Source organism: Podarcis tiliguerta (genome assembly GCF_965153285.1).
Source record: "Podarcis tiliguerta genome assembly, chromosome: 7".
NCBI lineage: Eukaryota > Metazoa > Chordata > Lepidosauria > Squamata > Lacertidae > Podarcis > Podarcis tiliguerta.
The window spans coordinates 88,083,578-88,110,840 of record NC_139540.1 but is presented as its reverse complement, the minus strand read 5'-3'; the positions used below and the strand labels follow the sequence as shown (position 1 = coordinate 88,110,840).

The window sequence follows — 27,263 nt, the reverse complement described above, 5'->3', positions numbered from 1 at the left end:
ATAGAATTTTAAAAATGGAAGTGCTGTTGTGGGTTTTTTGGGCTTTCACTGGGTGGTCAGTTTGTTTCCAGCTGCCACATGTTCCTTCTGTGGTTTATTGCCGTAGGTTTTCATCTTCCACCTTTGCTACTTACCAGGGTAGCACTCAGTGGAGCTACCACCATTCAAAGAATGATTTGAAAAAATGAAGCAGTGAACTCCCCACCCACCCCCACCCCAAGTTTAAAATGTGGAAGTTAACACACGCCACCCACATGTTTTCACCGGGTACCTTCCCAAGGAGAGTGTTCCATAACACTGGAATGTAGTGTAGTGTTCCTTCTCCCCGTGTTAGAGAAATGTGACTTGAGAGAGAGAGGACTTAAAGGCTTAGGATAACTTTGTTAACAATCTGTTTATTTACAAATGTACAAGTTGACTGTGATGGAGGCACAGCAGTCCACAAAGGCAGTGTCACTTCCAAAGCAACCACAGGCTCCCCACCAGCCAGCTCTAAACAATCAAGACCTGCTAGGCTCTCTCCAGCGTCTCTTGTAGTTCCAGGCAAAGCAGCCTCCATCCTTGCACCATCCTGGGCATTGCTGTCACTGTGCATGCTGTGTGCACAAGGCCAAGACAAATGGTCTAGGGGGGATTTTTAATTGGTAGTTTTATATATACACACAGACACCTGCTCCAGGAAGGAGACAGTTGTCCTTTTCGTGACAATCGAGCTGTTCACATACTTGAAGGCGCTGCTCAGCTGGCTTCAAACGTTGTGGGAGAGACTCACCTTGCCCCCACGCTGGTTTTATCATAGAAAACATTCCAATAGAAACAACAGGAATTAAATGCTTATCTGCACACCTAGCAGCTATGTGCCAATGGGGAAGAGCACACTGGGCTGTACAAAACTCGATGGTGCATTGATACCGAAAGGCTTCCTAATGGCAACACAATCCATGTCATTAATCACAAAGAGCCTCAAATTTAAGTGAACTATCAAAAATATGATACTGAGTTGAATGCAACAGTGTACACACTCTGAAATCAATAAGCTTAAGCTCGTCGTGCCCATTGACTGCTGTGGGGTCGCCTCTGAGGAGGGCTTAGTTGGAGTCACCTTATAGCAGGGGTGCAAATTTCCAAGGGCCTAGTTGGCCCAAGTTCCAGGTGGTGACAGAGAAGGAAACAAGAGGCCCTCCTTTCCCCCGTGCAGAATGAAGGAACAGGAGTGAAACTTGACAGGTCAACTGTGCCAGCTGCTGCTAAGTTCTACTTGGGTTTCCATGGAAATTTAGCAGCAGCAAATGAGCTGTTGTGTGTCCACCCTTTCACACTGCCCTGTGCCAGTCTATGAGAAGGGGCTCTTGGGAAGGAGCCTTTCCCCAGAGGGTGGCAAGAGGAACATGCTTTGTGGCTTCTGCAGGTGGTGGGTGGGTTGAGAGCTGACTTCTAAACACAAAACAACCCTAAGCATGGGTGTAAAACATGAGTATTCCTTGATGGAGAGAAGGGAGGATGCAGTAAAGAAGAAGCATGAGGTGGAAGGAACGGGAAACAAGGGCGGGGAGACCTCCTGAGCAGAGGAAGGTGAGGCAAGCGGAGCAAGCACTGCATTTCCAGGGAGGAGATACAGCTTCGGCCTTGTTTTTTCATCCAACAAATTTGAGGCATGTCTGTTACTTCTTAAGGCCAGTTCTATGCCCAAAGACTTGTGGACAGTATCCAGCAAGAAAAGCGTGTCCCAGGTTAGACAGTGGAAGAATTCTGTTGGCTGAAGGAAAGTTTTGTCAATTCATGGATCTGGGGAGGTTAGGTGAGCAGAAAGAGGCAGGCAACCCCTTTTGCCACAGCAGAAATGGGCTTCCGAATCCCACTGCTCTATTGACACAGTTGCATCACCACAGGAAGCACCAGCACAATCCAAGCAAGAGGGAGGAGTTTCAATACACTGAAATCCATGGCTGAAGGCACAGCTAACTCTAACAGGTATGACATTTCCTGTTCACTTAAAGTAAACCATGGTTAAAAGTTCAAAAATTCCCATTAACCCTGGGCAGGAATGTAAAATAGGTAAGATAGGAATAGAGCCTGAAAAACTCAACCAGTCTTGCTAAAAGAATTGAAAACGTTAGTGGCCTCAGATCACTAATTCCCTCAAATGGAGGGAATTGGCAAAGTCAGGATATGATGAGAAGAGAAACTAGGCCAGAACCATAGTCATAGTACCTGCGTTTTGTGTGAATAAGAAAAATCTCTCGGGAATCAATACTACAAGATGGGGAATGCCCATAAATGAATATAAGGTTAAATACTGTAAATTAAGGGGTAGAAGTGTTTCCCTGTTGCAAAAGGGTTGGGTGGTGGTGGGCAGTAAGAAGGAACCCTGTAAAAACTGGCCTTGAGCTTTCAGGCTTTTTATGCAATACAAGGGGTAACTGGCTATTCTTTGACAACAAAATGGCAATGTGCATCCTAATGAACTACTTGACTCGCCAAGGCATTTTTGCATGGCTGCAGTCCTACAGCCACCCATCATGTCCCCCAGTAATCTCACCTGAGATTTTAGATGCTCTTTGCTCACCAATACAGAGGGATCCTTTGCAGCTGCAGAGGGGTGGGGAGCCCCAGAGGCAGAAAAGGACAGCTGCGGGAGGGGAGCCAATTCCCAACTTGTTTTAAGAAAACCATCAAGGGAAATTGTGTTACGTTTGACAAAGAAGGTGTACTGCAGCTGTAAATTCGTCTCAAGCAGTGCCGATTAAGAAACCATTTGTGCAGCTGCCTCTGTGTTTATTCCCTCCGACGGTTTGGCTCTTAGGGAAGAAATGTGTTCTCAGGACCAGGTATAAAAAACAGGAAGGAATCTGAGGAAAGAAACACAGTGTCTTCTACAGAGGCACAGGAAAAAATATCCACTATGCTTTGCGTTTCCACACTGTAGCTCTTGCATTTCCTCTTAAGGCCTGACTGCCGCCTTGTGAGTGTCAGTGGCCAATGGGTCTCTTGCTTCAAAATAAGAGGCCATTTCCATTGAGCCAATGCTGTCCGTTGCTGAAGACAAGCATGGGGTTGCTAGCTTAAGGTGAGGCACTGAGCTTCAAATTTGTGTGCTTGGAGGGAGGGCAAAAGCAGTCTTGTGTGTGCAGAGCTAAAGAATCAAGCGCACATCCAAAGAGCGTAGAGCCCTGGCTTGCTCTCTCCTTTTTCGCTACTTTAGCAAATAGAACATATACACCTGAGCTATACATGCTGTGAAACCAGCTGGCTGAAGCATTTAATGTAATAACTCTGGCATTCCTTGCAACAGAATAGTAGTTTTTCTTTGAAAAAAGGCAAACCTATCATTATTGATAAAAGCAAGCAACAGCAAGATGGCAGTGAAACTGGTACAAAATTTGGAGCCCCAATTTATTTCCTCTAGTTTGTCATCAAGCACTTCCACTATTTACATAACCAGGCATGATGAGAAATCTCACTTGGTGCATCAAAACTATTGCAATAATGCTTTGCTTAATATACTTTATGCTGTTTTTAACTTCATGAATAATAAAAAAGAGCCATTAAAAATAGAAGCATTTGTGCTTTCCATCTCTTCCTAAGGGAGGCAGGCAAAGGGTGTGATGGATCTGCAAGCCAGTCCGGGGCCATCTTTCTGTTCTGGTGGCTTTGTGAATGTCCTAATGCACAATCCAGGTGGAGTCCATGCAGATACATTGCAGGGACCACCCATCAGGCAGAAGTAGATCCTTAGTAACATGTGAAAACAGTTTGACATGTCTTCCCTGCTTCCGTTTCACAGATACATCCCAGCAGATTGAAACAGGCAAAGCATGCACATTTCTGATCGGTTCTATCACTCAATGGCTCCATTTCTCTAGCACTTCTTTTACCAGCTTCCCTTGTGCCAGAAGTAGCTTGTAGTCCTGCCATAAACTATTCCCAGTTTCCACAAGGTCCAAAACAAGTTCATGAGTCCCAAGTATCCAGCCAAGAAGATGCCAATGACCCTTGAAGGTGAGAAGGACTGGCTTCCATACAAATCAGGATCATTCCATTCAATAATCTTATTTGTGGCAGGGAGGAGGCCTCCCAGTTGTATAAACGTATTCTCCTAGGCGGTCTCTAGCAATTAGGAGGATGGCAGCATGTTGACCAAAACAGATTGGCCAATGCAAAAGGACCCCATGATCTAATTCTGCAGTACAAATATTGTACTGAAATGCAACATTTTAGAAAGGGAAACCTTTTACCCACACAAGTCAATGTTTTGTTGACGATGGCAGCAACATGATGTCTGAGGACCCAGGCCTTGGGGACGAATGTGAGTTATACAGATTTTCCCTCTTAATACTCATCATAGTGGTTCAGATCTGTAAAATAGGCATTGGAATATGCCTTTGCAGTGAGATGTGGATTAAAGTACTTGTTTTGCTCTTCTAGTATCAGGTTATTTTTGTTAAATGCCTGGGAATAAGAAAAGGGAGGGGGAGGAAGAGTTTAGAAAACACATCATTCAAACTGAAATAATAAAATGCAAAACAGGGCAACTGATCACTAAAAGATATGCACACTTATAACATTATCTAGGAGGAGGGGGGGTAGAGATGGCAAAAGCAACACCAGAGGTTGAAATTGGAGCGATAGCAAGAGGAAGCTATTGTAAGAAATACAGATTTAATAAGGAAGGAGGTTGAAAAAGAGAACTGAAGTAGCAAGAAGATGTTCAGGACAAGAAGACTGGGAAGAACACAAGAGGAGGAGGAAACCCGAAAGGTATGACTTTGTAAATGCGTAACACCTTTGAGGAGGCAGCAGACACTGCCATGGTCACTATTATTCACACAAGAATGATAAGAAGGAAGTCTTCATGTGGAAATCTTTTCCTGTAGTCTCCGTGTGAGTAAAATAATGTGTGTGGTTCTTTGTTTTGTATTTTTGCCTCCCCTTCACCCAAAAAAAAAAGTTTTGACCCATTAGAATACTGGTTCCATAAATCTGAAACATAACTGCAGCAGTCCCTTTTTGGACCACAGTAATTGTCCAGAGTATCTGCACATCTAACACCTTTAAAGAGCACCAGCCCTGTCCATTCCTTACCTTGATGGCTTCTACAGAGTCGTACTTGTCCAGCTTGTTGATGTGATTAGTGATGTTGGTATTCAGAGGAGCCGGTGATACTGGGTGGATGACAGTTGCATCGTGCGACTGCTGCTGGTACCGTTGGCAGTAAGTGTAAACCAAAAGAGTCAGAAGGCACCCGAGAATGCAGCTGCTCAGCCCCACAGCAGTCATATGGAACATATTAAACTCTACAGGGTGGAAGAGGCAAAGCAGAGTTGGCAGGTTTCGCTTATGTTTGATTGATTTCCAGACAACCTGCTTATGCATCACTATGTCAGCACTTTGTATGCACCATGCAAAACAGGCACAGCGGGGGAAATACACATAGTAAAACTACATACAGGTCTTTCTTTTTTAGTAGGCATGGCTGGGCAGTTCTCTCCCTTCATTCTTCATGCAACTTTCTGAGAATCTAGCATTCTTTTTAAAAAAACAACAAGAAAAGAACAAATATGTTTCTTGTCCTCATGACTGGGAAAGGCTGTGGTGTGGGATTAGGAGTTCCTGTGATCATAAGATGCTCTCATTGGAGAACTAGAAGAGTGTTACTATTCTGATTATTTGTATACTTCAATTTATCCAAAGATCCCAGGGTGGTGTACAACATTAAGAACATAATCATAAGAACAGCCCCCCCCCCCCCATATTTAACAGGCCACATATTATCTTATGGCCAAAGGCCTGGGGAAAGAGAAATGTGTTCACCTAAAGATATGCAAGCCTCTCTGGGGAGAGCATTTCACAGTCGGGAGCCACCACAGAAAAGGCCCATTCTCATGTTGCCACCCTCCAAACCTCTCCGGGAGGGAGGACACAGAGAAGGGCTCCGTTCTGTCTTCTTGCCCGCTTTGTCTTCCCCCTGAAAAACTCTGCTGGAGAGCCTCCAGAACAACAACAAGTGGCTGCAGGGGGAAGGGGAAATTATTTCCTCAACACTTTCCTCCTGTGGGAGCCTCAGCTTGACTGCAGTGCCTTCCGCGAAGGGGAGGAGTGAAATCTCGAAGAGGTTTCTCTTTGAAGTGGTGGAGGAAATAGCTTGCCTATTTTACCAGCATTTTTAAAAGTAGAGAACTAGTGCAAAAGGAGTAAGAAGCTACAGGGAAAACAGTTCCCAAGAATACTGGGGAAAAGAACAAGTCAGTATTAAACTTAAATCTACTGCTGCTTCCTTTATTCACTCACTTTTTACAGTATATCTAAATGATATTGCCATCAAACTGTTGTTCTCTTGTGTTTCCCCCATGCTGCTTTGTCTCTTTGGGGACGGACATTAATCCAACTTTTTTCCTTTTTTTATAGACAAACGGAACAGCAGAGCAATCTCTGCAAGTGGAGATAGCCTTTTCCGTCCCTGGTGCTTTCTAGATGTTCTGGACTCTTAATAGTCCCAAAACATCTGGAGGGCACCTGGTTGGCAAAGGTTGTCTTCATGTTACTCTTCTGTCTGCTTAGAGGGGCATTTGCAGTCACATTTTGGGGTGTTTTAACCAGGCCCTGATTGCCATTGTCGGAGGTGGGGGTGTTCCTTTCTTTCATTCAATTGATGATGATAAACACTGCTACAATGTAAGTTTGCTTCATTTTCTTTTTAATTATTAAAATATTCATACCATAGCACTTGAACATAATTAATCGCTCTGGAATAAGTCCACAAATTGAAATAGAAGAATGGGGAAATGGTGGTCGCTAAGGGAAAAGCAATTAAAGGAGATGGGGCCAGAGAAGGCCAGTTAAGGAGCCGGTTGCACCGCTGCTGGGAGAAGCAGGAGCTACCATACTTTTCTGTGTATAAGACTAGGTTTTTTTTACTTTAAAATAAGGTTAAAAATATGGGGGTGTCTTATACATGGATAGTGCATATGTCCATTTTCTAAATTTGGGTGTCCCCAAAAGTAGGGAGTGTCTTATACATGGCGGCGTCTTATACATGGGAAAATACGGTACTTTCAGCCACATCAGAGAAGATGCCTTCACCAACCAAAGGCTACAGTTCTAAGCACACCTTCATCCACACTTCCGCTTATCCCATCGCTTTCCCCTGGGAAAACCTGTTCTTTACCACTGAATTGGAGGAAATATCAATCGAGTTTCCCACAGATCGACGTTTGCTCTGATTCAGCGGTAAAGAGCAGGTTTTCCCAGGGGAAAGTGGTGGCGCAAATGGAAAGCCGCACGGGACAAGCAAAGTGCGGACGAGCCCTAAGTCCCATTAAACAGAAGGAGCAAAGATACTTTTAGGGAACTTGCTACAAAGCTGCCTGTCCCATCTCAGTACGGCTAGTCGACTTTTGCCTTTGCTGTGGTGGCAGAGCAGCGGAAGATTTCCATGGGGATAAAGCGCTAAGGACCCAAGAACAATGCTCCAGCATCACTAGAAGGCTCAGAGGAACATTCTGCAGAGAACACCTGGAGCTTCAGAGGAATCCTAGAACTGTAGAGTTGGATCTAGTACCTTTTGATGTGTGTTTTATTGTGTATGACTTTTGTTATGTTGGTAATTGTGTAAATCTTGTCGTGTTGTAAGCCGCCTTGAGCATTGTTTTAACTATGGAAAGGCAGCATACAGTTGATGATAATGATCTAGTCCAACCTCCTGCAGTGCAGGAATCTCAACTAGGTTGTCCATGACAGATTACAAGACTTCCATCCAACCTCTGCTTAAAAACCTCCAAGGAAAGAGAGTCCACCGCCTCTTGTGGAGGTCTGTTCCACTGTCAAACAACTCTTATTCTGGTTTGCTTCACTGCTACAGTGCCCCCAGGCAGCAGCAAGGCAGCGCTGAGAAAACAGGACAAACTGCAGCAGAATGAATCCACCACTGGTGCAGCCTTTTTGCGTTAAGACCATGTTGCCAATTACACCCACAATAAAACACCAGTCCGGGGGGGGGGGGTTAATGTCATGCAAGAACAACAGCCTTAAAATTCTGATTTCAGGATTCTGCTTCACACAAATCTCAGTTTTCACTGTATTTTTTTTAAAAAGCATGTTTCTAACACTGTGGGTTAAACCACAGAGCCTAGGACTTGCCAATCAGAATCCCTGCGATGGGGTGAGCTCCCGTTGCTCGGTCCCTGCTCCTGCCAACCTAGCAGTTCGAAAGAACGTCAAAGTGCAAGTAGATAAATAGGTACAGCTCCAGCTGGAAGGTAAACGGCGTTTCCGTGCGCTGCTCTGATTCGCCAGAACCATTTAGTCATGCTGGCCACATGACCCAGAAGCTGTACGCCAGCTCCCTCGGCCAATAAAGCGAGATGAACACCGCAACCCCAGAGTCGGCCACGCCTGGACCTAATGGTCAGGGGTCCCTTTACCTTTACCCCTGATTCTTATTTATACATGCTGTGAAGCCTGCATTCCTCCAGTGAAACCTCCAGCCAGCACAAGGCGATAAGAGGCCTTCCTGTCCTTACCTTTCAGCGCCAAAAGGCAGCAGTGGAGACAGTGGGGGCTGCAGCCAACCCTTTCCAAGAGTGCAGTTGCCAAGGGGATGGCCCCATGCCAAGGTGACCATCCACTGGCGTGGGGACACCATTGAGCAAAACTCCAGGAAGCCACACCCTCCCTCTCGTGTTGTGGTGTCTGGTATCCATCTGCAGCCACCAAATGTATTCTTTAAAATGTGAAAATAATGTTTGCCAGAACCTTGGAAGTCAGTGTAGTTTCTCAGTAAGATTTACACTCACTATAAAACCAGGCTAGGGTGGCCCACAGAGCTCCTTGCCCTCCCCCTGACTAAGAGAAGCAGAATAAATGCTTCAAGCTAAGAAAACTCAATGTCATTGTTTTCCATAATTGACTCTTTTCACTTTGCATAACTGCTCCTGATAACATAAATCCAGCGTTCATTGGCTTTTGTAGATATGGTGCACACTTTAAATTTTAACACTGAATGCACACGATTTATAGTACAAATCTGACCCAACGTCCTCTTGAAAGGAAACTGAGTACTCTTTGAGGTATCAAGGACCCTTATGGAGAAGAAAGTTGTTTTCTGGCTTCCTCGTTTCAACCCATAATTTAGAAAATAGTGGTGTATGGATCTGTACATGGATTGAAAACAAACACTCTCCTTATATGGTTGAAATACCCCGTTTCCTTCACTGACAATATACAGGCACCAATTCTGAGATGTTGTAAATACTGTTCCCAGAGCTCAAGTCAGCAATTACATGCCTATTTTCAGACTCTCGTTTAAGAACTTTCCTAGTCTCATCTGAGATGCACAAACCCCCGGGTTAAGTACTCAAAATGGGTATTGATGGTTTCTCTGATGCTAAGGATGATGGCAACTTATGAGTGGGAAGACTCGTCTTTTGGGACTCTGGAGGTGAACTGAAGATGATCTCTGGACTAGTCCTGCCTTGGAGAGTCTTCTTTTGCCATTCCTCTCCTCTTTGCTTTAAACAAATCACAGTCAAGTTGTTGTAATAGGCCACTGAAGGCCCTTTCTCCTGTAAGGCTGTGTGCTCCCTGAACTTTTTTAAATCCTGCTTTAAGTATAACATATGCAATGTAAGCAGCTGTGCCTAGTTACTCTTATTTTTACTATTTTTCAAAATGTATTCTGCTTCTGTTAGTCACAAGGAGGGAAGGAGTGAGGAGATTTCAGCAGGCATTGTTTTAGGACTTCTGCATAGATTGCCACTTATTTATTTAAATTGTTTTATTTACCGTACTTTTCGCACCATAGGACGCACTTTTCCCGTCTTAAAAACTAAGGGGAAAAGTCTGTGCGTCCTATGGAGCGAATGCAGGGGGGGAGGCAGGCAGGAAAAGCCCCCAAGAGCCCCACACAAGCTTCGCGCGGCTCTTGCGGGCTTTTCCCCAAGAGGGAGAAGGGACTGACACTGCCAGTCAGTCCCTTTCTCTCCTCTAGAAAAGCCTTGCACAACCTCTCCAGCCGCGGGAGGCTTCGCAAGTCTAAAGAGGAAGCCAGGGCAGCGAGCGCGATCCATCCCGTTCGCTGCCCTATCTTGCTCTTTAGGCTTGCGCGCCTCTCCAGCAGGGGTGGGGTGGGGGGGTGGGGGAGGCTTTGCAAGGCTAAAGAGGAAGCCAGGGCAGGGAGCGCGATCCATCCCGTTCGCTGCCCTATCTTGCTCTTTAGGCTTGCGCGCGGGGGGGGGGGGAGGCTTCGCAAGTCTAAAGAGGAAGCCAGGGCAGGGAGCGAGATCCATCCCGTTCGCTGCCCTATCTTGCTCTTTAGGCTTGCGCGCCTCTCCAGCAGGGTGGGGGGTGGGGGAGGCTTCGCAAGTCTAAAGAGGAAGCCAGGGCAGGGAGCGAGATCCATCCCGTTCGCTGCCCTGGCTTGCTCTTTAGACTTGCGTCCCTCTCCAGCAGGGTGGGGGGTGGGGGAGGCTTCGCAAGTCTAAAGAGGAAGCCAGGGCAGCGAGCGCGATCCATCCCGTTCGCTGCCCTATCTTGCTCTTTAGGCTTGCGCGCCTCTCCAGCAGGGGTGGGGTGGGGGGGTGGGGGAGGCTTTGCAAGGCTAAAGAGGAAGCCAGGGCAGGGAGCGCGATCCATCCCGTTCGCTGCCCTATCTTGCTCTTTAGGCTTGCGCGCGGGGGGGGGGGGGGGAGGCTTCGCAAGTCTAAAGAGGAAGCCAGGGCAGGGAGCGAGATCCATCCCGTTCGCTGCCCTATCTTGCTCTTTAGGCTTGCGCGCCTCTCCAGCAGGGTGGGGGGTGGGGGAGGCTTCGCAAGTCTAAAGAGGAAGCCAGGGCAGGGAGCGAGATCCATCCCGTTCGCTGCCCTATCTTGCTCTTTAGGCTTGCGCGCCTCTCCAGCAGGGGTGGGGTGGGGGAGGCTTTGCAAGGCTAAAGAGGAAGCCAGGGCAGGGAGCGCGATCCATCCCGTTCGCTGCCCTATCTTGCTCTTTAGGCTAGCGCGCCTCTCCAGCAGGGGTGGGGTGGGGGAGGCTTTGCAAGGCTAAAGAGGAAGCCAGGGCAGGGAGCGCGATCCATCCCGTTCGCTGCCCTATCTTGCTCTTTAGGCTTGCGCGCCTCTCCAGCGGGGGGGGGGGGGAGGCTTCGCAAGTCTAAAGAGGAAGCCAGGGCAGGGAGCGCGATCCATCCCGTTCGCTGCCCTGGCTTGCTCTTTAGACTTGCGTCCCTCTCCAGCCGCAAGAGATCTACCAGAGGTAGATCTTAACCCTTGCCTCACCTGGGAGCTTCTCTGGGCAGGAATTCCCTCAGCTTAAGTGGGGTGGGGGAAGTGTGGCAGGTAGGGTGGTACCTACCTAGACACTGAAGCCACATGTCTCTCAGATAAAAATTGGGAGTGGGCATTGTGTGAAGTGGCTGTGGATCTCCTGCTGCAGAACTGTAGGAATGTATAGAGTTGGGAGGGCCACCCGAGGGTCATCTAGCCCAGCCCCCTCACAATCTAGGAATCACAGCTAAAGAATGCCAGGCAGATGGTCCCCCAACCGCTGCTTAAAAGCCTCCAGTGGTGGAGACCCCAAACACCTTCTGATGTCATAGAATTGCAGGGTTGGAATGGGACCCTAGGAGTCATCTAGTCCAGCCCCGGTGGACAGCGGGCGCCATCCATCCCGTTGCGCAAGACTAAAGATGCTGCACAAGGCTAAAGAGGAAGCCAGGGCAGTGAGTGGGATGGATCGCGCTCACTGCCTTGTCTTCTTCTTTAGCCACGCTGGAGAGGTTAACTCCTGGCTGGAGAGGTTGCGCGGCTATGGATCCCGCGCGCTGTCTTGGCTTCTTTGCTCTTTGGGGCTGGTGGGGGAACCCGGGCTTTCCCTGCAGCCCCGAGAAGCTCTGGGAGAAGCAGTCAGGCTGCACGCAGCCTGTCCGTTGCTCTTTGGGGCTGGGGGGGGGGTAATATTTTTTTCCTTGATTTCCCCCTCTAAAAACTAGGTGCGTCCTGTGGTCCGGTGCGTCCAATAGAGCGAAAAATACGGTATGTGTTCCTGATTTAAATTTGTACCCTGCATTTCCAATCAAAGCAATTTATACTGATCAATCTGCAAATGTACTAGTAAATAATATTATCTCAGACAAATGCCAAATAATAAAAGGTACTAGACAAGGCTATCCCTTATTTCCGTTGTTCATTTTGACATTAGAAATATTGCAGCAGAATATAAGGAGAAACAAGGAACTCAAAGGAATAGAGGTGGGACTCAGAGCCTATAAATTAAGGCCATTTGCTGATGATGTGGTGTTAACATTGGAACAGCATATGGTAAGCATTCCCAAAGCATTAGAAGAAATTAAAAGGTTTGGAGAAGTGGCGGGTTTCAAAATAAATACAGATAAAACCAAAATGTTGGTTAAAAACATGGATGAGCAGCCAAAAAAGGCCTTAGAAAAGATCTCTGGCCTAAAGACATTAAAAGTAAAATATTTCAGGATTTGGCTGTTGGTGAGAAATCTCAACTTATTATCTCAACTAATTATATTAAACTGTGGGAAGAGATTAAGAAAGAATTGGAGATTTGGGAAAGGATGAATAAAGCTTTCACTATTAGGCAGAATTTCAGCCATTAAAATGAATGTACTACTAATATGTTGTTTTTATTCGAATCTATTCCGATTGTAAATAAGTTGCCTCAAAGAATGGAAAAAAGATGGCTTTTTCTGGCAGGGGAAAAAAGCCATGAATCAAACAAAATCTTGATAGATGTAAAGAAAGAGGAGACTTTGCCTTGTCAGACCTACAACTGTATTATGAGGCAGCCTGTTTGTGTTGGCTAAAGCAATGGATCATATTGTAAAATGCAGACATTTTGGATTTGGAAGGCCATGATATAAAATTTGGCTGGCATGCATGTCTTTGGTATGGGAAAGCTAAAATTTATAAGAGTTTTACAAACCACATCATTAGGAAGAATTTATATAGAGCTTGGGAGAAAAACAAAATTTTGTTGGAAAGAAAAATACCTTTGTGGTTATCCCCTATTGAAGCAATTACAATTAATAAAATTAATATGGATAGACAATGGGCGACAAATAGGGAACTGCTGGATTTTACAGGCAGGGAACCCAGACTGAAACCTATGGAGGAATTAAGGAGCCATCTTACGGGTTGATTACAGTACCACCAGTTACTTGATACGTTTAAGATAGATTCAAAAAATGGATTCCTGGACCAAAGTTCACAATTTGAAAAACAATTATTACAGAATAAGGGCAAGCCATTGTCTAAAAACTATAACTTTTTATTAGAATAGGAAACAAAATACGAGCTAGTCAAAGCTTCAATGACACATTGGGCAATAGATGTAGGATACAATATAGACTTAAACCTCTGGGAGAAACTCTGGAAAAACGATTCAAAATTTACTGCATGCTATTAAATGAAAAAGAACTTTATGAAAATGATTCATAGATGGTATTTAACTTCAAGTAAGTTGGCTAAAATGCTTAAAGCCGAATCAGATATGTGTTGGAAATGTAAAGAAATGGAGGAAATTTTTTTTCATATGTGGTGGACATGTAAGAAGGTAAAAGAATATTGGGAAATTATTTATAACAAGTTGAAAAAAATGTTCAAAACAACTTTTTCAAAAAGACCGTAGTCCTTTTCGATGAGAATAATTCAGACAGAAGTTCCTAGGTGTCAGGAAAAAAATATTTATGTACACAACAACAGCAGCTTGGGTTTGGTTGCTCAAAAATGGAAAGTGAGGGAGTTTCCAAGCAAAGAGGACTGGCAACTTAAGATGTTAGAATATGCAGAAATTGTAGGTTTAACATATAAAATAAGAGAGCAAGAAGAACATATATTTAAAGAAGAGTGGAAAATATTTATTGAGTGTATGGAAAATAACTGTACACAGCTGAAAACGCTGGCAGCATTAAGATAAAATCAACAGTGTAAGTAATTTTGAGTGTTGTAAAAGTGGAGAACTGATTAAAATGGCTAGAGTAAAATATGCAGAATGAACCATGGAAGGAGAAGGAGAAGGAGAAGAAGTCGTTGGATATTTAACAGTATGTAAAATGTTTATTTTGAACTGAAAAATTGAAAACTTAATTCAAAAAATGAAAAAACAAATTGTACCCTGCATTTCCAAACAATCACTGGTGGACGAAGGGGGGGCGGGGTGAGGGGTCTGCCATCACAGCTGTCCCTGGGACGCGTGCCACATCCCCGCGGGTGGCGCACCACACCCCCGGGAACCTGTGCCAGCCATGCCCACGCCTGTTCTCCGCTCCCGGGGCCAGAGCACGTAGCTCCGCCACGGCATGCAACATAAAATGATCCTAAAGCAAGAAGGTAAAAAACAAAACAATGACAACAGCCAGTTTTACTGAGTTGCAGACTTAATGTCTGCACATTCAAGGCTCAAATTCTGTATCATTCTACGATTCTTCCCTCCCCCCTCATTTTTTTTAAAAAACCCAAAGCAGCCTGAGCAGGTTGTGAATCTGGGCAGAAGAAGAATGGATGGAGAAAGGTACAATTACCCTTCCCAAACGGCTTCTTCATCTGGGGTCATCTTCCCACCCCAGGGGGAAATGCAGCTTGGGGAGGTTGAACTGAACACCATCCAGGGTCTTGCCTGATTGGACTTTCTTCCATGCAGGTTTGTTGCTTTACATTTAAAAAGCAAGGAGAATGGAGGACAGCATCACGTCCAGGGTAGCAGAAAACAGCACAGAAAGAATCAGGGAAAGAATGCAGAAAAATAATCAGGGATGGAAAGAAACCTGGGGAGGAAAACTTACCGCCACATCGTTGTTCTTTGATGCTGCTGGTCCTTGCTACTGTTATGTCTGCAACAGCAAATAATTCAATTATGCAGAAGTCATAAAGAAAAACAGCCCAATATAATTCTTTAACATTTCTGTTCAAGTGTGAACAATATATATATCAGTCTGGTATGAATAATTCTTAACTCAGCAAGAATGCTCTTCACTATCAATCACACACTTTGCTAATTTGCTGTGGAAAAAGAAAACACGCTTCATTCTGCAAACATAGCTGCTGTGGCCCCAGTTATTTCCAGTAAATGCTAGCAGGACCCTCGTTTGTGAGACTTCATTGTGAAGCTCTACACACCTCCCCTTCTGCCAACTCTTGTTGGCAGAGCCCCACACACTGTAGGCAGCTTACGTTTTTGTAAAATGATTTGTAAAAATTACACACTTGCTGGATTCCAGATTAGAAGACAGGAGAAAGAGATAAGCAATACCCTTACCTGGTATGAAATTGGAATCAGAAATACATGGGTGACTCTCAGTGGTATTTCCAGAACACTGGTTACCCACAGGAAATAAAACATTGCACTGGCGGGTGCGGAACTGGACTCCGGATGAATCGCAGCCAGACCACTCTGACCAGTCCGACCAGCTATCTGTGACAGCCAAGAAATAAAGAGGCACATGAAGGGGTCAGCCCACACTGCAAATTGTTTTTAAGTGTTTTGTATACTTTTCCTATGAAATAATCCATTTTTATCGCAAAGTTGCCCTGATTCTGCAAGGAAAATCCATGCACACACAAAAAGGATTGCCTAACTTGAGGTGGTTACCATGCACAAAGGATGCTGTGAATGTTCAAGAAATGCACATCTAAATCTTGAGACTGCATGTGGGGTGTCCTCAGATGGACCAGGACTGAGTCAAAGCCAATCACCAGCTTGGAGGGCTGGGGGCGGGGGATGAATCCAGCTATTCCCTCCTTCAGCCAATAACAAGTCACCAAAGAGTACAGTGTACTGACAATTTGTACAATGAAGAGATGCTCACATCCAGCAACAAGCAAGGAAGCTACTGCTATGCAGGAGGTCACAGAGTCTGAGGCCCAAATGTGCATATTCTTATGATTCTTTCTTTGAATAAGCAAGGCTTCTCTTACAAATCCTGTGGCTGCATAGCTGACCTACAGCGAAACCAGGGCTGGCACCACATCTCACATTCAGTACAGGAGGGCTGCTGTCACAAAAGGTACCTCTGTGTCAAGTTCTCTCAAGAATACGACCACAGACCCTACGACCTGACATCAGCACACAAAGTTTCATGGCCACTTCTTTGCATCACTAGCAGAGGCTCAACGCATGATGTGACAACATCACAATGCAATGTAAATGAGCCCACCTCTATGGGGGGCACTGAACCTGAGGATGTTCTTTGTGGTGGCAGCTCTTAGTGATGTGTGTGGTCGGTCTAGGACATTGCTGGTATCAAGGCAGAGATTGTTTTACAGCCTGGTGTGGAGACTTAGCACCACCACGGAACACCTGGGTGCCTCAGCCTCACCATTTTCACAGGGTTGTGGAGATAAAATGGGGGCAGGGAGCTATTTTGTTCTGCAGAAAAGCAAGAGAATGAATGAGCTGGGCTTTCCTGTACCTGGGCATTGCTGTGTATTGCAGAGTGCTTCTTCGGTGTGGAGTCCTAGGCAGATATCACCTCCGTAAGCTGGCGCTGGGTTGCTGCACGAGCGAGTCCTCATATAATGGCCACTTCCACAAGTAGTGGAGCACTTAGACCACGATGACCAGCAGGACCAACCTCCATCAACTGGGAAATGGCAAAACTACATTGTTTCTTTCCTCTCAATATGGAGATAAATAGTTGAATTAAGAACACAAGAAGAGTTTGGCAGACCAGGTGCCTTTGGGAACCCCATAAGCATGAGGGCTTCAGCACTCTTCCCCCGGTAATTTCCAGCAACTGGTATTCTGTGACATGCCACCTCAGGCACTGGAGGTAGTACACCAGGGGTCAGCAAACTTTTTCAGCAGGGGGCTGGTCCACTGTCCCTCAGACACGGGGGGGGGGGGGCAGACTGTATTTAGAAAAAATAATAACAAACAAATTCCTATGCCCCACAAATAACCCAGAGATGCATTTTAAATAAAAGGACACATTCTACTCATGTAAAAACATGCTGATTCCCAGACCGTCCACGGGCCGGATTGAGAAGGCGATTGGCCCGCATCCGGCCCCTGGGCCTTAGTTTGCCTACCCATGTAGTACAAACTCATCATGGCCAACAGCCAATTAGAATCAAGGGTCATCTAGTTCAGCCCCCTGCAATGAAGGGATCCTCTCCACAGCCACCCCTGGGTGGGCTCAAACCACCAACCTTCCAATTCACAGCCAGATGCACTGACCCACTGAATCATTTTCATTTGTATTTCATAGCCAAAACCCCCATAAGTAATGGCAAGAGTTTCAGGCATTTTTCTAGATTCCAAAAATTCAATGTTTTAAAATTGTCCCTCTAGAAAGAGATCACAATATTTTTATTGATATAGGACAGAGGGACAAAAGCCCATTCCAATGGTGCATTTTCCAAAGTAGAGGATGATGGGCCTAGTGGCATCTGACAGAAAAATCAAGGAAATTTGAAGCCCTTTCAAAAGTAACTTTTGTGCCTTCTTTCTACATCTAACTTAAAAAAAACACCCCAAAGAAACCACCACCACCAAAACCATCACAATTTAAATAATAAAGCAAAAGGAACAGTAAAACAAGTCAGCAATCCAACTGTAAAAATTAATATTTACACAGTGATTAAAAGACAGCAGAGACAACAAAGATACATCTCCTAATTAAAAGTCAATTGAAATAAAATGCTAAGCAGTTAGCTTGCAGTCCTATACACTCTTAGCTTGGAGTAAGTCCCACTGAAGTCAATGAGGCTTACTCCTGCGTAGACATGCATAGGATTACACTATATGTATAAAATCTCTACTACTGTCCTTAGAAACTTTTTTTTTAAAGAAACCCTTTTGTTCATTTCCTTGGCCACTTACCTGGGCAAGGGAGCATGTTGCATTCCTGGTATTCCAGGGGTGGTCCCAGACAGGGCAGCCCCCCATACTTTGGCTCAGGGTTGTTGCAAACACGCTTGCGGTTTCGAATGCCTCTGCTGCAATCGCGGCTGCACTGGGACCAGGGAGACCAAGGGGACCAGGCGCCATTGATGGTGTGAGCTGAGTGACGCCCAGAACGCAGGAATTCACCTGCAGGAAACGGAGGCACACGGTACACAAAAATGTGCCTGCTAAGGAACACAATGATGGCGTTTTGTTTTTTAAAAAATACTGTTCTGATTTAATTTGAATTCTCCCACCAGTAATTTTACTACTGAGATATTTAAAAAGTGTACACAAAAAATATAATTTGGTATCAAATCTGACTGTAGTGCAAAGCTGACCGTGGCATAGACCCAAAATGGCCTTGCCAAAGTCACGAAAAACAGCAATCTGGAGGCAATTAAGCAGGGCAGGGCTAAATACTGAAAAAACCAAATGAAGCCCAACAAAAGCAGAATAGATGTATAAAATTAAAGAGAGTTAATTTTAGTCAAATTGATTCTTTTCCAAAAATCTACTGGGCGGAGTATACAACAAATATGGGAACCTGCAAGGCATATTTAATGAACCCAAAGTCCAGTCTACATTTATAATCAATTCTGTGTCCTTTTTATGAGATATTTCTGATGATTATTTTTGTGTAGCATGATTTGTGTATGACTCTTATGAAATGTGAAACAAGTTTTATTTTAAAAAAGGTTATTAACTGATTGATTGACTCTCTGCACAACCTACATTAGATAGGTAGGTAGGTAGGTAGGTAGGTAGGTAGATGCAGTGCTACCTCGAGTTACAAATGCTTCAGGTTACAAACTCCGCTAACCTGGAATAATTACCTCGAGTTGAGAACTTGCCCCAGGATGAGAACGAAAATCATGTGCCGGTGGTGCAGTGGCAGCAGCAAGAGGCCCATTAGCGAAAGAGCGCCTCTAGTTAAGAACAGTTTCAGGTTAAGAACAGACCTCTGGAACAAATTAAGTTCATAACTAGAGGTACCGCTGTAGATAGGAAACCTTTTTTTATCACAGCCCTGTATACCTGTTTGCTTAGGGGCAAATCTCATTCCTCTCAGTAAGGTTAAAGCTAAAGGGACCCCTGACCAGTTGTGGCCGACTCTGGGGTTGCAGCGCTCATCTCACTTTATTGGCCGAGGGAGCCGGCGTACAGCTTCCGGGTCATGTGGCCAGCATGACTAAGCCGCTTCTGGCGAACCAGAGTAGCGCATGGAAACGCCGTTTACCTTCCCGCTGGTGCGGTCCCTATTTATCTATTTGCACATGACGTGCTTTCAAACTGCTAGGTTGGCAGGAGTAAGGTTACTCCTATGTAAATGTGCAACCTCTCTGAATGTATCTGTGGTCTGTACAGCGACATCCCTCCCTCTCATAGGAAACTCCCCCAGGGCCAGACTTAGGGTAGCACGGGTGGTTCCCCCACACAGGGCGCCAAGCTGAGGGGGTGCAAAATTGGGAAGATCCATTTGAGGGTGCCAAATTTTTGTACAGGATGTCGTATTGCTAAAGATAACCAAAGTTCCCACATGACACTTCCCAAAACTAGGCCTCTGAGAAACAAGAGGGAGGTACTGTCTTGTTCAAGGAAACACCAAGATTTGCAGAAGTCAACGTGTTTAAAGGAAAAGGACCCTAAAGAGGCAACCCAATAGTCCTGCAGGGACTGAGCTTGCTTCCTGGACACAGAATGCTGACTGGACAAGGAGAACAAGGGCCTGGCTGGCTGACAGGAAACCTGAACAAGATCAGTCCACAGCATTAGCCTTTTGTTGCAGGCCCCAGTTGTGTGGACATTCACATATAGCAGATAAGAGATGTTCTAAGGATCTCATGAACATTATCTCAATAATCCGTACAAAAAATCAGCAAGGTAGGCCAATAGTATTTCTCCATATTGTAAATGCTGGACGAAAAGAGTAGCTAGACTGAGACCACCTAGTGAGTTAATGACAGAGGCAAGATTTGAATCTTGGGTTTCTTGGCTCAGTCTCCTAACCTGCACATTGGTTCTTTTTCGCTCTCTTCCTTCAATCTTAGAACTACTTTCATTTGCAGACTCTCAACCGTTGCAATTACCAGGCCATTTTTAATTAAGAAAAAAATCAAAGTTAAGGGAGACAATGATAAAAGCCTTTGGATATTTGGGATGCTGCCAGAAAAAGGAGCGTCTGCTATTGTTGTCTCCTGGCCCAGAGTCAAGGATGAGCTGGAGTAATGGACAAGTTGTAACAACGTAAGTTTGGTGGAGCCTTAGGAAATGCTGCACAATGGCTACAATGTTGCTGCAGTGAAAGATCTGTCCCTGGGAGATGGTTTAAAAATCGGGCAGGAAGGCACTGAGATGAAGAATGTGGCAAGAAATGGCGCCGCAAGCATTTCAAAGCAGCCATATTTCCGCCTTGTACTTAAGCACTAGGTGAGAAGGAATTCCACGTGGGCAAGAGGACAGACTGGAAGCGCTCTGTCCTCCTCTGGGCTCAGCTAAGAACCCAAAGGACTGTCAGAGAAGGAAAGTCCCCTTCTCTGGGCTCCTTTTGGCAACCTATTTATTGAGCATTCATTCTTACTTACTTGCACAAAGCTTATGCAGAGGTCATATTATATCGAACATTTGTTCTGATTTGTTTGCAGGGAAGTTAAGACGACAATGAGCAGCCATCCTGCGCTGCTCACATGGCGGTTATACATCTTCCCATTAATCATTTGTTCATTCCACACTTTTCAGTGCCTGGTTTGAGCAGCAAAAGGGTGCCAGAGAGAGTGCAAGCCTATATTTCCCAGAATGTGCTTGGATTCATCCCACAAAATAGTGACAGTCTTGAAGGGGCCTCTGTTTGCAAGCTGCTATACTATATTCTGAATTTTGCTTCACAGACACATCATGCTTCCATTTTCACCAGAAATTCACCTGCCTACCTCTACACACATGCAAACAAGAATCAGAGAGCAAGGGAGCTCTAGCCAACACCTGCATGTGCTGTGGCAAGCTGCACTACAGCAATAAAAGACTGAGGGAAAACAATGAGGCCCATTCACTAAGCCCATTCACTTCACCTGTCTCAGTCTCTGGCTTTTAATAGCACAACAAAGTACTACGGCTGTGGCTGATTTCAAAGGAGGGTTTGGTTGAATTGCAGCTGGCAGTATTGCCACAGCTTCCAAAATGGAAACTACACATTATCTCAGGTTCCCAAACTGAAGGGGAAGCTTGAAATCAGTGGTTGGGGGCAAAAGGTGATCATTCTTCCTCTCTCCAATCTTCCCAGATGTTGCCCCCTCAGGCTTATTTAATATTTTGCCATCCAGCAGGAGATATGTGATTTTTAAACTCCAGGCAAGGAGCACTGGTGACTCTCCTAGAAATCTTTTTTAAAAGGTAGACTTCATGAAGCTAAGATTAGGTGGACGCATGACATGCAACTGACTGACAAGCTACCAAAATACTGGACTGGAACTAGGTACCAAATGCTATTTTGCAGGGATTTGTGGTGGGTGAAGCAGCATGTGAAAGAATGGGCTGCACACTCATCAAAGGAAAGGATCATATAAAAAACGGGGGAACTGCCAACTTTTTAGAGGTTAAGATACAAGTTCAAACCAATCTCAGACTTGACAGCTGGGCAGACAGTATTAAGATGAAACCTATTAAGGGAAAATATAAAGTATTACTCACAGGGAGCAAAAATCAAATGCATGAGATGGGACATAACTGGAAAAACTTTTAAGTTTGCCAAGAAGGGTTTGGGATAAATAATGAATTACCAGGAGGCTGATGTTGTGGCAAAAATGGAATATGCCACTTTAACTGGGAAGCACCATCATCTCTGAATTCTGAGAAATTTCAATAAGATTCTATGAAGTACTGGCAAATTGGCACACAATGTAAAGTTCTGGGTGCCACAACAGAAAGAAGCAGAAAAAACATTGAAAAAATGCCCCGTTCAGATGAGAGCAATGAAGATGATGGGGGGGGGGGGGGAATATCTAGACTGAAAATTGTAAGAATGAAATCAGAAGCCTGGTTATATTTAGCTGCAAGGAAGGAGACTGAAAGTTGAGAGGTTTCAAATATGTAAAAGATGTCAGGAAATGAGGAAGAGCTATAGCTTTCTACCAGTTTCAATGTTAGGAAAAATGTCCCAATGGTAAGAGCTGTTCAGCCATCAATCCAGCTACCTGGGAAGGTTACAGAATCTTCTGTGAGATTTTCAAGGAGAGGCTGAGCAGGCAAGAAGGCTTCCAGTGCGTGATATATTGCATGACGGAAGGAGGCTGGGGAAAGGAAGGCGCCAGATTCTGCCCAAAGTTCCTACCGTATATCACCACACTTTGGGACATGGTCTCCCCTGCGGCAGCATTTTCTCCTTTGCCACAGAAAGGAACGGCACCCGTTGACTGTGCAGTGCGCGCGGGAGAGATGTATGTGCCACAGGAGTCAATAGCTAATTTACTTTCTTAATCAAAGAGCACAATGTCAAAGGGGAGCCACTAGAGATGGGCAAATTCTGCCACACTACTGATACTGGAATCATCAGTATCTGACAGAGGCAGCATGTTTGATCCTCACCTGAACTTTGTCCTTGAGAACAGCATGTGGTCCCTTAATCAGTAACAGATTTCCTGCAGTAGCAGGAAAGGTCTCAGCTGATGGCCTTTGAGGACCCTTTTATGCCTAGGGACCCAATTCAGGCTGATGGCAAAGTTGGTGACTTCTTGGGGCGGGGGAGGTTGCTCCTGGACTGACGATATTATTGGACGCACCTCATTAGGAAGAACTTCCTGGCAGTAAGAGCTGTTCGACAGTGGAATTTGCTGCCAAGGAGTGTGGTGGAGTCTCCTTCTTTGGAGGTCTTTAAGCAGAGGCTTGACAACCATATGTCAGGAGTGCTCTGATGGTGTTTCCTGCTTGGCAGGGGGTTGGACTCGATGGCCCTTGTGGTCTCTTTCAACTCTATGATTCTATGATTCTAGGATTCATTATGATCTTCCACAAAGCGTGTCCTGCTTTTGCCCACTGTGGCAATAGGTGCTTTGCTAGTGGTTCTATCAGTACCAACAAAACCAAAGTCACCTCCAGCCATAGCAATGGCAAGAAACCTAAGATTCTGATGCACACGGCTGCTTACCATCTGTTGAGCATCCAGTGGTCCCGTCGCTGGAACAGTAACGCATTTCAATCCTCTGCCTTCCCACATCTAACAAACTTGCATCAGGCAGCCGTGCCTTGCAGGTGTATCGGAATCGTTGTTCATAGTGCCCACCGTTGTCGGAGATGTTCACCGGAGTCCATGGGGTCCAGGGAGTTGTCTTTTTCAACTCTGGGCAGGGGCTGGTGTTGCAGCCTTGATACTCCTGAGGGAAAGGGGTTGATTACTTCTATTTAGTGTCTAGCATGGCCCACAAACACCTTGAAACTTTGCATTCACTCTCTGGGCCAAAGGGGTTTAGAAACTATAATATCATTGTTTAAACATGGAAATTAAGGTTATTTGGGGGCTCCTATACTCACAATGCCTGCATTAATAAAGCACAACCTTAATATAATATTCATTACGAGACAAACCCAAGAACTAGACTGTAGGATTCCAAGGCAGCAGCTGCTACTTTTGACGATTTTTAGTTGGTTTATTTCTTTATTGGATTTTGTTGTTGTTGTTGCTCCCAGAATAGCTTTTAGAATTTTTCTTGGCACCTGTCTGTCTCGAGGGACAATGGAGTGCATCCCCAGTGAGTGTGTGTGTGTGTGTGTGTGTGTGTGTGTGTGAAATCACAGCACCTGCTGTGGCTGCAGAAACTGGTAACTCATAACTGTTGCCTCCTGTGTTGTTTTTGCTGCATTACCAGCACTGAAGTGACCTCCCTGGGGTGCAAGACTGGGCAGTGTATATGAAAGTCCTGGGCTGCCCAGACAACAAGACCCTTCTCTTGGCCTCACGGATGTGGTCCAAAGGAAAGCAGAGCAATATGTTTGGCACCAGCTTGGCTGCAGGAATTGCCGGAAGGAGGCATACAATACGCCATCCAACTGTCTTAGGGACCCCACTCCGGATTTGTGTAGGATTTACTCCTTAGTACTTTCTTCTCCCGAAGATTTCCCCTTAAGGCAGTGGGCAAGTGTTTAGAATGCCTCTTACATAACAGAATGGCAGTGAGGCTCCGAAAGGTTGGCTGACTCTTTTCTAGATTCCCACCCCAAAAAGAGTTGCTTTTTTGGGAAACGATGGATGCCACATCTTTTGTAAGCTCAGCCTGCCCCAATCTGGTGCCTTCCAAATGTTGTGGACTACAGTTCTATCAGCTCAGGGTTCTGCTGGCTGGGACTGATGGGATTTGCAGTCCAAAACATGTGCAGGGCACCAGGTTGGCAAAGGCTGGCAAACCACTTTGTTCGAACCAGCAGCCACTGAACCACGCACATTTTACTACAAAGTCTTCTCATTTTTAGGCCCTCAGGTTAATGCTGCTCAGCACATAATCTCCGGCTTTTCCTTCTAAATATACAGTTAGCACGAACAAGCTATAACGCAGCTTCAAACGAGAGTCATAATTACAGCAGCTAAAAAGAGAAGCATTTCCCCCCTTCTACCCTGTGCACTGCCATTGACTTTTCATGGGTAAATGCCAAATCACACCCTTCAATATAAAAAGCCATGGCAGGTCAACACAGGTCTTTGCTTGCGCTGTCTTACGACATTGCGCACTCTCTCTCTGACCTTTTTTTTAACCATTCGGAATTAAAGGTTCTCCAAGGAAGATCAAAGTAACCCTTTCCACTCCGAAGACTGAAAGGGCACCATTCCAGAAGCCTGAATCTGCCATTCCCAGAGGCCACTGAGAAGAAGCGAGGGGATCGGGAGCAGGAGACACTGGCTTGAGACCCAGGTCGATCCCAGTTTTACTTATTTAATTTATGGGTCACACTTCAGTAAAACTACAGGGAAAACATGCAAGTGAAACAACAATGAAAACAAGGACACAGAGTAGATCAACACAGCAGTGAAACTCAACAGAGCAGATCAAACAAACATTAAATCCAGCTTGCATCCCATGCTAGAATGCCTTTCCCTGGTGCATCACGGTTGGCACCAGTTGAGCCTCCCTAAGGAGGGCATTCCAGAAGCAGGGGGCCATGACCAAAAAGTCCTTCTCCTTTGCACCCAGCTCGCCTCAGGTGCAAAACAGAGCCGGTGCCGAGGTCTCAGGCCACTCCAGATGTTAGAGGGAAGCATCAGGGCTTTGTGTTGTGCCTTGAAATGGACATGCAGCTACCAGCATTGTTTAAGAGCAGGTTTTGAATCATCAGTCCCAGTTAGTAATCCAGGCTGCATTCCTTGCCCTCACTCCCCTCCAGTGGGACTTTGCAGGGTGGGGGAGTCACTGGAGCAACCACAGCCCAGCTGTTAATCATGGCTGCTATGGAGGGTGGTGCTGCGGAGAATGACCAGGCCAAATCAATGCCAGATCCTGGCTGATACAGTGATCAGCTCTAGGTTGGTCCCAGTGCCTCACCCAACAGCCAGGAGATCAGCTTAAGAGCCATGGGATCCTGGGCCAGCTCAGCCCCAACCCTCCTCCCCACCCTGGATAACCCCAGCATGTGTCCCTCCTACACAGTTGAGCAGAAAGACATCTCTGCTCAATACACATACACCGTCCAAGACAAAGGAAGTTTGGGTTGTTCTGCCAGTTGCTGCATTGTGTACCAACTGAAGTTTCTAAGAAGTCTTCAAAGGCAGCCCAACAAGCAAGGAATTGCAGTAGTTTAACCCAAGAGGTTTCCACACCTGGTCAACACAGGCCAGGCTCTGACTGTCAGTACACATCTATCTATTTATCTATCTATCTATATATCTGTATCTATAGGTAGGTTGGTTGGTAGGTAGGTAGGTAGGTAGGTAGGTAGGTAGGTAGATATTGGGTTTCACCATTACCAGTTTGTGTCAGTATCTCTGTCACAGCTTAGTATGCTACAAAATCCCCTCATGAATACATATTAAGGTCATAAAAATATAAAATACTGTATTTTTCGCCCTATAGGACGCACTTTTTCCCCTCCAAAAATGAAGGGGAAATGTGTGTGCGTCCTATGGGGTGAATGCAGGCTTTCGCTGAAGCCTGGAGAGTGAGAGGGGTCGGTGCGCACCGACCCCTCTTGCTCTCCAGGCTTCAGGAGAGCCCCACCACCAGCCCCACAAGCTCAGGGAACAGCGGGTGGGGAAATATTTTTTTTCCCTTTATTCCCCCCCCCCCCCCCCAAATCTAGGTGCGTCCTATGGGCCGGTGCGTCCTATAGGGCGAAAAATACGGTATGCATATACACAATTAGAGCAATTAATGTGTGACTCACCACGCTGCAGCCGGGACAGTCAGGGCCATTCTCACAGGTTCTGTGGCGGGCCTGGATCCCGCCTCCACACTGGGATGTACAACGTTCCCAGGCACCCCAGCCAGTCCAGAACATGTGCGGAGAGCACAGCAGGTGCTCATTGCAATACCTGTGAGAAGGGAAGCAAAAGAGAAAAGAAACAGTATACCTGGTCACAGCTATTTGCATTATTTAAGAACAGGGTTTAGTGCTTTTACTATCAAGAAGGTACACATACATTTCTGAAGACCAATGTGAAGCCGAATATGATTGTGGTCTTACCATAATATTTTGTGGTAATATATAGGACTGGTCTCTGCCTCAAAAAGGTTACATTCAGAATTTTGAAAAAAAGGGCAAGATGGAGGATGGGGAGACGAATTGTAACAATAAGGGATGCATGTGAACAAGTGTGAGTAAAAGAACCTACATACACACATGGTGGGACTGTCATCTTTTGAGAAAACACTGTGTAGTTATTTTACATATTTTATGTGCCATAACAAGGAACTTATTACCACATGCACCAGTGGTACAGTGGTACCTCGGGTTACATACGCTTCAGGTTACATACGCTTCAGGTTACAGACTCCGCTAACCCAGAAATAGTGCTTCAGGTTAAGAACTTTGCTTCAGGATAAGAACAGAAATCGTGTGGCGGTGGCATGGCGGCAGCGGGAGGCTCCATTAGCTAAAGTGGTGCTTCAGGTTAAGAACAGTTTCAGGTTAATAACGGACCTCCAGAACGAATTAGGTACGTAACCAGAGGTACCACTATATTCCTGTCAGGATATATTCAAGAGACTGTGACCCATCTTGATTTAGTTCAATTTTTGCTGGTAGCAGCTAAGATCTGACTTGCTAGATTTTTGAAACATGCCAACAATTTTGAAAGGTTGTCTGAGTTCTAGGCTATTGCAGCTATGGAAAAGAGGGAGTCTGTTCCGCTGTCAAATAGCTCTTACTGTCAGAAAGTTCTTCCTGAT

The 27,263-nt window shown here is 45.4% G+C and overlaps 1 protein-coding gene across 5 annotated transcripts in view; it reads right to left on the bottom strand.

Annotated features, from left to right (window-relative positions):
* Positions 1-375: 375 nt before the first annotated feature.
* SEMA5A (semaphorin 5A) overlaps positions 376-27,263 on the bottom strand; it is a 142,052-nt gene continuing 115,164 nt past the window's right edge. For 3 of the 5 annotated variants that reach the window (XM_083448595.1, XM_083448596.1, XM_083448597.1), the window contains exons 15-22: positions 26,260-26,407; positions 23,039-23,264; positions 17,836-18,045; positions 16,424-16,594; positions 15,271-15,426; positions 14,798-14,845; positions 5,083-5,294; positions 376-4,449 (exon numbers count right to left, since the gene is read on the bottom strand). In XM_083448595.1, coding sequence (XP_083304721.1) covers positions 4,330-4,449; positions 5,083-5,294; positions 14,798-14,845; positions 15,271-15,426; positions 16,424-16,594; positions 17,836-18,045; positions 23,039-23,264; positions 26,260-26,407 — 1,291 coding nt within the window. In that variant the 3' untranslated portion in view covers positions 376-4,329. Of the gene's footprint in view, positions 4,450-5,082; positions 5,295-12,024; positions 13,121-14,057; positions 14,333-14,797; positions 14,846-15,270; positions 15,427-16,423; positions 16,595-17,835; positions 18,046-23,038; positions 23,265-26,259; positions 26,408-27,263 lie in introns of those variants that run through there. The other 2 variants (XM_083448599.1, XM_083448598.1) reach the window with 2 other exon arrangements.